This window comes from Zonotrichia leucophrys, chromosome 1A (assembly GCF_028769735.1).
Source record: "Zonotrichia leucophrys gambelii isolate GWCS_2022_RI chromosome 1A, RI_Zleu_2.0, whole genome shotgun sequence".
In the NCBI taxonomy this organism is placed as follows: Eukaryota; Metazoa; Chordata; class Aves; order Passeriformes; family Passerellidae; genus Zonotrichia; species Zonotrichia leucophrys.
Window position 1 is genome coordinate 19,146,688 of NC_088170.1, and position 12,744 is coordinate 19,159,431.

The 12,744-nt window shown below is 42.8% G+C and overlaps 1 protein-coding gene across 2 annotated transcripts in view; it reads right to left on the reverse strand.

Annotated features, from left to right (window-relative positions):
- Positions 1 to 282: 282 nt before the first annotated feature.
- SLC38A1 (solute carrier family 38 member 1) overlaps positions 283 to 12,744 on the reverse strand; it is a 42,649-nt gene continuing 30,187 nt past the window's right edge. The window contains exons 12-17 of one of the 2 annotated variants that reach the window (XR_010438644.1): positions 11,604 to 11,704; positions 8,346 to 8,464; positions 7,668 to 7,809; positions 7,462 to 7,559; positions 6,235 to 6,422; positions 283 to 3,102 (exon numbers count right to left, since the gene is read on the reverse strand). Coding sequence is in view for 1 of the 2 variants with exons in the window: in XM_064701825.1 (XP_064557895.1) it covers positions 6,321 to 6,422; positions 7,462 to 7,559; positions 7,668 to 7,809; positions 8,346 to 8,464; positions 11,604 to 11,704 (562 nt within the window). In the remaining variant the exon portion in view is untranslated. Of the gene's footprint in view, positions 6,423 to 7,461; positions 7,560 to 7,667; positions 7,810 to 8,345; positions 8,465 to 11,603; positions 11,705 to 12,744 lie in introns of both variants that reach the window. The other variant, XM_064701825.1, reaches the window with a different exon arrangement.

The window sequence follows — 12,744 nt, forward strand, 5'->3', positions numbered from 1 at the left end:
TCTGTCCAAGTTTCAGGCCCCGCTAAAACTATTTCAGAAACCTCACCTTAAGTTTCATAGCTTTTTGTTGGTGCTTTGCTGTGTATACTGAACCAAATTTAATGCTTTGCAAGAGCTGCATGCCCTAAATTCAGTGAAAATACTTGGATAAAGAGTAAGAGAGCATTTGCTGTTCAAGCCATTAAAATGATACATCGTCATCCCTTTGGAAGAATGAGTATGGTCCCAACATGAATTAAGATCCCAATTTTAATGTTTAAAAACCAAGAGGTAACAGAGAGATCATAGAACTTGATACATTTTATTTACACATAGAAACTGAAAAACTGTGTCTTTTATTTGGATATGAGCAGCACAAAGTTAACAGGTGTTAAAAAGAGCAAAATATTACCGATGACTCACTTCAACAATCTATTAGACATGAGCTTGTATGAAGCATACATCATTCAAACAACATTGTTTATACTGGATCTGTGTGAGCCTTAGCATATGTTGGGACACTAAAACCAGGTTTCTATAAACAATGAAAAGTTCAAGTCTAGTGGAAAAATACCTTTTCAGTTTATATTTTGTTGGCTATAACACTGAAAACAAAACATACACTGGTATTAATTTGAAAAGTTCTGTAGAACTGACTGTATATAGGGTTTTCCCCTCAAATTTGTGCTCATGATAAAAGCAAATGTTATTTCAAGTTTCATTTTCATCCAAGCCCATAAAGTAAACTTGGAAAAAACCCACAATTATTTTTAGATCCATTTCTTAACCTCCATTTTTCAGCAGTCCCGAAAAAACATTTCCATGCTTTACCAGTAAGAAAGTCTATGCAAGGCCTCTGATGGATGCCTGATGGGTATCTCAGGAGATACCCAGCCCTCACCCCTGCACACAGCTATCCAATGACCTCTGCCTGTTCACAGGGTGGGATGTGCGAGTAGTCCCTGGCCAGGGAAGCTCTTGGCAGCCTCAGGTGCCAGCATTTTGGTTGCATGAGAGCAGCAGAGCGTGAGGCAGACCAGCCACAGGACTCTGCAGGAAGGGAGGGGGCTGGAAATGGCACCAATTGCTCTGGTTGCTGCTGAACCCTGGCTTGCCATACTTTTTTTTCTGAACTACTGGCATTTCTGGTGGCTGAAAATGGAAATGCAGAAGCTCTGCCCTGACTTCTGTTTGTACTAGTTGGGTAAATACACGCCTGGATACAACACAGCATAATGCTAGGTCAAACTGCTGGCTGCAGTTTGCCATGGTTTCTTCCATAAACCCTTCTCAGCACCTTACTCCCAACTGACCCCAGCTGAGAAGGTAAGAGGGATTTGGGTACCAAAAGGGCCCTTTAACAAGGGAGATATTTTACCCAACAGGAAGACTGGTAGACTTGCTGTTGAGAAAACAGGGAGTCATGCACTGAAATTAATCCTGGCAATTTAACTGGACCTTTTATTTCTCTTTTTACTTTAGGGATGTAATTATAATTTCAAGTTTAGAATTTAACTTGTGAACTCTTGGGAGAAAGAAAAGGATATACATTTTGCTAAGAAGCTAAAGTATTTGTATTTCTATTAAAATTATTCTTAATATGCAGAGCCTATCTTAACACTTCCATTCATAGGGGATAACCAACTGCAAAAATATACAGCATCCTATTTATTTACAATATATATGTACATAAAAATGAAATTTCCTACAACACAACTGCATAGATTTGTCTTCAGAAACATAGGTATGTGTACAATTTGTGAATTCTAGACTTTCCAGCCCAGTACCTTTTATTAATTCATTTTCTTTTTTTTTGTTTTTCACAGTTCATTACAGAAATCCTTACATTAGATACAAATAAAACATTCTTTGCTGTACGTTACAGGAAATAAGGATTTTCTGACGCCAAGGGCTCTGGGGATTTGTTTATGAAAGCACCGTGGCGCCAGCTGATAAAGCCATCTCATGGAGCTGCTGATGGAGCTGAGTACATTCTGTGGTGCCTTTCTCCTACAGGCACTGGGGTGGGGCAGTAGGACTGGAGGTGGGACACCACCACATGAAAGTTTTGTTTTGACCAAGGTGCTCTTTAGCCTTAATGTAAGGTTCAAGCAAAGAAATGTATAAATTTATAGATAAACTAGACATACCATTAATTGTTACTGTTTAATACTCCATATCAGAGAGCTGTGTTGCGCTTATGCATTGTAAGGCAGATGTACAGACAAAACCCACACACCATCCAACCCACACTTGCATGTGTGACCTATTTCAGGTGGAGCACAGGCTTGGGGTTCATATGTGGCTCAGAAGAGCAGCCCTCAGGGTACATGAGCATTCTCATCCCTGACCTCGCAGGATGACACCAGCTCTTGTGCCCTAGGCTTGCACATGTGCCAGGCACCCCTTGGTCTGTGCCAGCTCTACAGAAGGTCTGTGCTGGTGCACAGATTTGGCACTGGCCCTCTGGCCAGGAGCACGCATCACCCAGAGAGGTCACTGCCCCGAGACACTGCTCCCAAATAACAATTTACTGTGTTTTACTACCTAGGCATGTTTGCCATTGGACAGAGAAGGGCAGCTGTATTACGGCTGCTGTAAGCCCATAACTATTTTCTTTGCAATGTGCTGTGGACTAGGAGAGGCAGCAAGGCTGTCTTTTAAGTGTAGGATTAACTCTTACAATCTTATTAGTAATCCCTGCTTCTAATTAGTCCTTCCTTGTCCCTCACCACTCGATTGTTGCTACTACACAAATAAGAATTTTAAAGATTTTTGTTGCAGTTATTAGGAGCAATTTTGCATACAGTCTATGACATTTGCAGTGCTCACAATAGTGATAAACTCTCTATGAAAAGAAAGCATGCTATCACCTACTAAGTAGATATGGTACTCTGGATCCTATTAATTTTACAACAGAGAAACTCCTACAGCATTTCACTGTGCTCTTAAAATCCTAGCTAAAATGTGGGACTCATACAATCGCGGCTACAGGTTCACTATTCCAAATGAACTGAATAACAGCAGTACATTTTACAGATAACCTCATACAAATATTGTCATCCATCACTGATGTTGACAGTTACAGCAGGGTCTATTGCATTCTGTTAAGAATGTATAAACCTGATGAGAAAACAAAAAGCACGTTATTTCACGTTCATTACCACAGACATCAAAAACACATGATTCCTTTCCATAAATATCTATAAATATGATGCCAGTAAATCAGTCTAAGCAAAATTCCTTTTTTTTTTTTTTTTTTTTTTTTTAACGAGACCCAGAAACAAAGTCTGTTTAAAGACTTAATATTTTGGGTATCTATTTTTCAGTATATAAAACATGCTTTGGTGGTTCAGTACCTTGGGTAATTTCATTTCTATGCACACTCAGCTCATTATCCCTATTTATTCAGTAAAACTCCAGTATACAAATAAACTGGGGAAAAGGAGAAGGCAGAATAGCAAAGAGGAGAGAGAGGAATGGTGATGGAGGAGATTTAGGAAGATGAACAATCACTGACCCAACAGCCCTTCAAGTCGAAGGAAGTTGGGTGCCAAAACTCAGTGGTTCGTATTTCAAACAGCAGACTACAGACTATTGGGGGGGTGGGGGGAAGGAGGAGGGAGATGTCACATATGAGATCTTGCTGGAATCCTGTGCAGCAGATCAGACCTCTAGCTCATGCCTGGATACTTGAAAATCTTTCCCAAGATCTTGTCTCTCACAACCCCCCAGTGCACAGCACTGTGCTGCTCATTAATCAGTAGCAGAAGAAAGACAAGGGGAGACGAAAGCAGAAGAGCCTGATAGCATCTTAAGGATAACACTGCACAGCATTCTTAGGTCTGAGTTAGGTTTTTAGGATAAGATCCAGAGAGATTATAAGGCACCTCAAAACCTGAAATGCAATCTCAGCAAGCTGAGTCAGAGAATGAGATGCTGGGCTTCTGCTGCAGTGACCACTGAGGGTTCGGTGCCTGCAAAAGGAAAACCATAAATTTACATCCCAAGCTGAGAATATGCCTGGAATGAGGCACAAAGAGATTGGAACAAAGCACAGGCTCTTCTCCCTAGAGCTCCCCAGCCTAACACCTGGTCTTGTAGGCTATAGTATGGGCTTCTCTGTGAATAAGGGCAGGGATCAGTCCCATAAGGAGTACAGAAAGAACCAGTGACCTGCAACATCACAGATAAGGGTCTGAGACCACCCACAGGAAAGTACAAGGGATCTTAGTGAATGGGCTCCGGGTAGCTCAGCTGTTTGTATGTCAAAGGCTGAGCTAGGGGGTGCTTGGGAGAAAGGATGATGCACCAGAGACCTTGCTGAGAGGTTTCCAGTTTTGTTCTTGCTGCTGGGCCACTCCAAGTAGTTTGGAAGCTTGTGGAATCCACTCTGCCTTATTTCTGGATCACAGTGAAGTAGCATCAAATGCAAGCACCTCACTGCCTGTGCTAAGGTATAGATCTGGCAGTCTGAGTTTAGTAGGTTTAGTTTCTGCAGCATGAATGATCTGCAACTCAATGCCCAAATTTCTAAGAAGGCCCCAAACTAACCTCTCTGGATGTTATCTTTAGAAACCAACTTTCAGGGTCCTGAGATGTGTTCTGTGATCTCAACTCTCAGTGATTTGAAGTGATGGTAAGGTGTTACATTACAAGGTAATGGCAAATGGGGCAATTCAGTAGCTCACAGAAATCCCTAGATCCCAAATACTCTATCCCTAACCTTAAAAAAGAGTAAGTTGCAATGGCAGGTTCTTCACAGCTGATGATGGTCTGTTTCCACAGTTACAAAGGGAGCTGTCAATGAAGCAGCTACTGAGAACAAGAGGGTCGCTGCATACTGACAGGTATGGTCTGAGCATACCAAGGGCATCACAGCCCTTGGGCATGAAGTGGGGCTCCCTCCAGCTCCCTCCAGAATATGAACGTGGGAGCCATGTTCATATTCTGAGACACTCCTTAGCTCACATGGTGAATGACATAAGGTGAACACGTTTATGCTGCTGGCAGTGCACTAATAGAAGATGCCTGCTCAGGACCGTGAGTGATCTGCTTAGCTTTTGAATCTCTACATGTGGTTCTCTACACCAGCTATAAGGCATTAGGCAAATGCTTATTCCGTGGGCAACTGTTCCAAGTTACAGTGTTTCTGCTAATAGAATATCTTCTAATTGGTATGCAGAACTAATGAAAAATGTAAATGAAATCTTTTAAATATAAAAAGTATTTCTGTTCAGTTAAAGAAATGTTGCAGATTTCAATTTCCATTAGAAATCTAGTAGTGTGAATCAAATCCTGCTCCCACTGCTGTCAAAGACCCCACTGACTTCAGTGGGAGGAGGGTAAGACATACGAGAGGAGCCAGTCCCTACAAGGTATGGAAAAGGCATGAGGTATGATGAAATGCGTAGGTTTTGATAAAACTGGAGCTTGGTATATTTTTTCTGAGACCAATGGGGCGTTGCTAAATAATTTAATGCTGAAGAAAATGCAGACTTCTTATGGAAATTTCCAAATGTCTGCTTCTCTTCAGACTCAAGTACTCATGGTTTGGGGACAAGTTCTGGTCAACCTCCAGCTCCAGTGTGCCAGAGGAATTGCGGCTGGTGGTGGTGGCTGTCCTTCTCCGGCTCCCTGCTCTGCACCACAAAGACACACACACACAGACACACCCAGTCTGTTCCCCAGAGCCATGAATGGACCAAGCCCCAGGCCTGGTTTGCCCCCAAAACATCAGAGAAGCACCGGATTTAGGACCTACGCTTACACAGCACTTGCTACGCTCTCGTGGTGCTTTTCATGCCTGTATCCAGAATGCTACACTTAACCCAGTGAGGCAAATGGTGCCTGGAACAGCAACAGAACAAACAAACAAACCAACAAACCAGATACATACAATTAGAGAGAAGAGTTTTGGCTAAAAGAGGGGGGAAGGATGTGAACGGACAACACTCCAGTTGGAATTGATAGCAACAGGCGCTGCTGCCCTAAAGGAGCAGAGCTTGTGGCTGGAGGGCTAAGGAAAAAAATGGAACAATGCAATTCATGGGTGGAAGAGGGAAAACTAATTGTGACGAATTTCTGTAAGTGATGCTCTATATAATATCATGGACAATTAACACAGACTTTTTGCTGATCAGAGAGTGACACGCCTGCTGGAAGAATGGGTCTGTTTTCTGCAAGAAAATACTCCCATGACAGTATTTTCAGTACTGGATAATCATTATTTGGATTTGATTTGAGTAAACTCACAAAAGGTGGAATAGACAACAGAACGGATGGTTGCGATTTTGGTGTGTAGCAAACAGGGGTATCTTCTTTTGGGAAGAAGGTGAACTTCAGTGGCCTTCGGCACTGCCTCCTGATTGTACCCAGTCATAGATGACCAAGGGAATGCTCACCAGGGAAAACAATACCCCCAGTGCCAAAAAAAGATAAGCCTGAAACAAGAAAAAAAAAGAGAGAAGATTAGCAAATAAAAAGAAAAGACAATTAATTCAAGTATGTTAACTTCTCTTAAGAAGGTGTACAAGGTGATGTAATAAAGTTATCAGCTAAAATGAGCTAGCACTTCTGGTAAAGACAAGACCAACAGGTAATTAAACAGATTAGTGCCATTACTAATTTCTTGCTGAACATGAAACTAATTTTTTTCTCCTTTCAATTCCCTTCTTAAACACTGATCACCTCTAAAGATGATTAAGTGAGTCTGTTTTTAGGACAGATCAGCTCTGCTCTTTCCAAAGCCCCACAGAAATCAGTATATTCTTCCCACTGGATATGTGTTCATCTAAGTTCAGCCCTTCCGTCATGGGATCTGTGGATGCAGCCAAAGTGAAACAAGTTTCCTACCTGTCTGCTCACAGAAGAAAAGTCTAACTGTAAATGCATCCAGTGCATGCCCCATTAGACTGGGAATAACAGGAATGCTGCATCTTTTCAGCTGCAGCACTCTCTGGAGCTCACAGGAAATCTTTCCAAGGTCCATTCCTATTTGCTCATGCATGCCAAATGGCTAGCATAACACTTCAGCTGGCTGCTTCGTGTGGAACCACCCTAGGTCTGACTCAGGTCCATTAAAACCATGAGGAATACTGCAAATGGAGCACTTTGCATGCTTTCTGGATCAACACACAGAAGCAGAGAGAGCTTGCTGCACTGAAGGGCTTGTTGAAGTGGGCTGGAGGGCTTCCTGCACCCTGCTGACAGCTGCTGCTGCGTGCCAGCCAGGGAAGTACCTCATCCCACAGAGAAGGGTCTCCCCAAAACACAAGATGCTGTGCATGGCACGGCCCCTCCACCAGGGGACTCCCAGGGTGAGCAAAGAAGGGCAAGAACAGCTGCCAGCTGACTGAGGTACAGAGGGAATGTAATGTAAAGGAGCTCACACATATGTTCAGACTAGGTCTGCTTTGCGCCTAGCACATTAAAGAGAATGACAAGATGGAGGTGTTGCATGGATGGGAATGGAATTCATACCCAAATCCTCTGAGTCAACTTTGATCCATCCTGCTGTGTAATTTTTATATACAATGACGAAGGAAGAATGAAGATCAGCATGTTGGCAGAAGTGACCCCTGCAAAATTCAAATGAAAGAGTTTTGTTAACTGTCAGCAACAGCTAATTATTGCGTTGCTGATTAGCAACTGTTTTTTATTAGCAGGACAAAACCAGGATACTCTACCTACAACTCCAAAAATATCCTTCATGGATGGGATAAAAATGACTAATAGGTTGATGATAACCAAAAGAACCAAAGTAACCACAATATGACGGCATAAATCAAATTTTGTTTTTCTGGCCATCTCGAATAATGACGAACGCACCTGTAGGGGGAGAGAGAGAGAGGAAGTTTTCCGTCAAGATCAGTCTATGAGCTTCCTATGTTTATTTTAACTGGTTATTCATGTGACAAGTGCTGCATAGATCTGTCTGAAATTTTGGGTTGCCTGAGGTAATGTCCTTTGAAATACCCCTTAAAATTAATTTTTATTTCAGAACTGTAGGGACATGTGCATGTGCAGTAGGATATTCCTCTCTTTCTAACATGCCTTTTTGAATCCTTCTGCACTTTAAAAGGAACTTCACCTCTGAGCCTGCTCCAGTAAAGTGATGTGACATCAGAGAGGATCCTTGTGGATTCAATTTAAAACAGATTTACCAAAAGTGATTTATTTATTTACTATATAGAGAACTTCTCCAGAAGTTAGTGGGCATCTGGCATGAGAAAAGACTAATCCAAGCTCAAGCTCTTTTTGTAGCTGCAACACTGTAGTCTCAGCCACCACTGGATTGTGGTTTGAAGAAATGTGCTGTGCACAGCTGTTACCAACTTCCAAACCATGCAGACCTTTTTACTTACAGTGAAAAACAGCACTGGCACAGTGAGAATCACTGCCACGATCACAGCCAAGCGCACAGTCAGGATGAGGATGTCATCTTTGCTCTGGTATTTGTGAAGCAGATCTGACTGCACATTCTCTATGGGAAAGACAGTAAGGTAAGTGTTCTGGCAAAAAGGCAATTAGTCCACAAAAATCATTGCTTAACAACAGCCTTCTTGAACAACAAGTGATTTATCTGTAAACAAAAGAGTATGGAATGAAACATCCTTGAGTTAATACAGCACTTTAAACAAAATCCCAATGATCCCATTATTCCAGATTAATTCTTTGGAGGCCTGATTTAGAAATGCATCTTAATTCATGACAGCACATGCCTGAGTCTAAGGTAATTTTCACTGTAGAAAAGACAACAGTGAGACATACACGAAAGCTTGCTTACATATATACATTTATACAAAAATAGGTAAAGTGAAATTAGCTATTTTTAATTGGTTCTGTGGACTTTTTTTAAAGTTCCAAATGATATAAAAATAAAGACATGCACTGCAATGGCTGAACTTAATATAAACTGCAAGGTCTTGAGCTAAATTCATTTAAACAGCAAATAAACTTCCAGCAAAAAGCAGTGCCCCTGTTCTCAACTGAGAACAAAGCCTATCTCAGGTCAGCTCTCAGCAGGACACTCTGACATTTGCACTCAAATCCTTCAGCAGCTCCTCTGAGGGCTGCCAGCAGAGCCTGCAGCTCAGCTCCACGCTGGCCAGCAGCCCCAGCAGCCAAGACAAATCACAGGGGGTGCTTAACAGGGAGGTGCTGGCAATATTTTAATACAACCTCCTGCCAAAATGTTTCCTTGAAGCTGTGAAAAACAGTGCAGAGCAGGTCTGCGTGTACTAACCAGCAGGAAAACCAAGTTGCTGAGGGACATACATGTTTGCTTTGTAATTTTTAAATATCCAGGAGCAATAACCTAAAGAGGTGGCTGTTAAGCATGCCACCAAACACACTTGCTGCCCCTTTTTAGGCCCTTGTTACTGCTTGCTAATCTTAGAAAGCTGGTGGTAAAACATAACAGCTCTTAAAGGGAACTCAGTGGCCATGTCTAATTTACCATCTTTGGCAATTGGGAAAACCTCATGTATTCCTGGAGGCAGAGGGATCTGTTCTGCGGCAAAATGCCTACACTCCCCCCAGGGCGCCCTTCTGGGTAGAGACCACAGGTCAACACCACCTAGGCAGTGCCTGAATCCCCACCAGGAGAAAGAAAACGCTCTCCCACCTCCCTGCAGATCAGGAGTGGGGTTTTCAAGCCGGGCACATGCACAGCTTCTGCAACACAGAGCTTACTCTGCTCCTGCAAGCACAGACTGCAACTTCTGTACCGCTCACGGGCTGCAGCCAGGTAGGAAGTGAAGGGCAAGGCTTACAGTTGAAGGTCTGTTTTCCTTTCAGCTAGATACACCACAGAGCCCAACCACACTGTGACCTTTTAGGGGAAGAAAAACACCTCTTTTCTGTAATTCTGCAATGTAAATATAGTCATCACTGCAACACTTTTGAGAACACAGCAAACAGACAAGTACTATTGGTGTAAAGAAGAAATGGTCACAATAAAAATACTGTTCTTACCCAGGTAAGGGTAGAGAAGAGGGTTAGAACACTGTAAGTGAACATATGAAAGGTAAGGTCTTTTTGGTCTCAAGGGAAAGAATGAAGGAATTTTATGGAGGAATTCTACATTCCCTCAGTGTCTTTTTTGCAGCCTGTCACTGCACTGACACTGCAGAAGCCCCAGCAGAGCTCTCCATAGCTTCCACCTGTGGGCTGTCAGTGCTGGAGAGCAGGGATGCCTAATGTGGGGAGAGGCACACAAGACACCCCAGGGATTCCTCCGCCATTCCCCCTCAGGAGGGCCAGAAGGACGCAGCCCCTACCTCCTCCATGGACTGCAGACCCTCGTCCTTGAGGGGTGTGGGAGCTTCCCAGAGAGGAGCGCCACAGATCTGCCTCCTCAGATCCCTGGGGCAATCACATCAGAATCTCCTCCCTGCCAAAGCGAAGGGGTCCATGCTGATTTACACCCACTTGCTCCCTGGGGCTGCTAATTTGATGCATCTCTACGAAAATGGGTTAGATGGGAGCAGCTGGATGAGAACGGCTGATGCTGTTGTCACTTGCAGCCTATTTGTGGGTTCATTGGGAAAATTAGAACAGATGACCTCAAGTTACTTCAACACATGGATACTCAAGGCCTCATAATCAGAATGAGAGTTTGAGAAAGCAAATATGAGATTTGGTACAGCTTTGGGGAAAAAAAAGCCACATTTCATATTTACTTATTTTTTTTCTCTTGCAATTGGTGGCTCACAAGGGACATTATCATGAATGAGGAGGTTGTAACAAAAGTGCCACTTAGAATAGGGTGGTAAAGACTGATGGGTGACTCTGAGGTAAAAGGCAAAAAACATCAGCTTTGTCACCTGTCTTGTAACCCCTTAGCAGTCCATGGAAAAAGACACTACTTTTCAACATTCTCATGATACTGGAATATGGGAGTTCCTGGGCAACATTTGTATTTTATCCTACTTTACTGAAGAATTGTGCCTTTAGGGCATGCATATTGTATCCTTTAGTGATACAATATAATTTGTTCGTTAACTGAATTGATATGCATGGAGAGAGACAGGGTGGGAGTCTCAAACACTGAGATAATCATCCTTTGGTGGCTGAGCTGGGACAACACTCAAAGCTTCCCCACCTTCACTGCAGTTTGTTTAACCAAGACCTTAAAAGGTCAGCTCTAGGGACACAGGGAAAACATTTGGTCTGTTGCCTCTATGACGAAAGCGTTACTAAGAAAGTGAAAAAGCTGTGATGGCCAATTTGTTACTCATTTCCTAGGACCTGCTCTCAAATCTGTCTCAACTTTTGCAAATATGCATGCTTCAGCCATTACCAATGCACACATCATTCAGGTGAGGACCTTGGAATAAAATAAAATCTTAGTGGGGCCCAGCTAATCCTCAATTCTGTAAAACAAATCTCTCCCTCATATTTTGAAAATGCCTTTTGCAAATAATACTTTCACTTGTGCATTTCATCCACAGGGAAAGAGGAAAAAAGGATTTATACCTACAATATGAGAACTACAAGGAAAATTATTTGGAAAAGTACTTTAATATAAGTGGATGGGACTTTCCTTTCCAGCTGGGATACACTATTGATTTGACATGTATCCCCTTTCTACTCTGATCAGTAAAGAACCCCATACTTACCGTAGAAAGTCAAATAGCCAAATATGGCAGTCATAAAGTACATCAGAAACATGGCAAAAAATGAGATATTTGAAACCAACTGCATTTTTTTCTGTGAACGGCTGGAGAAAGAACAAGAAAAGAACACATAAGAATGGTTTGGCTGGATTTTTGCATAGCTGTTTCAAAATGTATTAGGTGTTTGCATAAGCATAGTAATTCTGGGGAGACTCATAAATGCATTTTCATTTAAAACAGTAACTCACTGACAGCTGCACAAGGAAGAAAAGGACTGGGGAAAAGGACCCTTCCTGGGGCTTAAGTGAAAAAATAGTGGGTGTGACCTGTGGGTCTGCTCCATGTCTGTACCTGCTTAAACAGTGAAGCCATGTGGAGACAGGATGACCCTGAAACACTTTGGTAATTAAATTAAAAGGTCAAAATGAAGGAAGTATAAAATTATTCATAGAAAAAAAAAAAACCCAAAATGTTCTGAATGACTGCAGAGAAATATCTGTGTCCCCATGTGCAGAAAATACTGGATTTATGCTGACCTGTAAAATAGGTTAAGTGTAAACATTTAATCTTCAGATATTTGTTCTGAAGTATGAACACTCCAGTACCTAAGCTCAGACTTTTAAATCCACACAAGGTTGCCCTAACAGGTACCTGGAAACCTGCTCAAGTGACTTGAAATTTCAAGCACCCAGCAAGCGTCTGAGGGCAGTCATGGGTCTGACAGACCCTGACCTCTCCCTGGGGCTCCGCCATCGCCCAGGACCCCACTGCAGCTGCCCAGGGCGGTCAGCAGTGTCACAGCAGAGCTGGTCTCCAGCTCCCCACAGCCCATCCATCCCAGCTGGGGTGTCAGTGAGGCAGCAGTACCAACAAAGGTCTTTTAGTATCAGTAAGGCTGAAATCACTTTTATTTTCCTGGTACTGCAACAGACTTTCGGTTGCACTAATGCTGTGGAACAAACACTGTTAGCGGAACACACGCCTCTCCTGAGCCAAATATCAACTGGCAGAACTTGGCTCTCCCCAGGCTGCTGTGTATTTCCAGGGAAAACTCCCAAGTATTGCATTATTCTCCACCTCCCTCGCCCCTGCTCCAGGGGCACAGCATGCCTGGAGGCCAGATTTCCTAGCTGACAGCCATGCT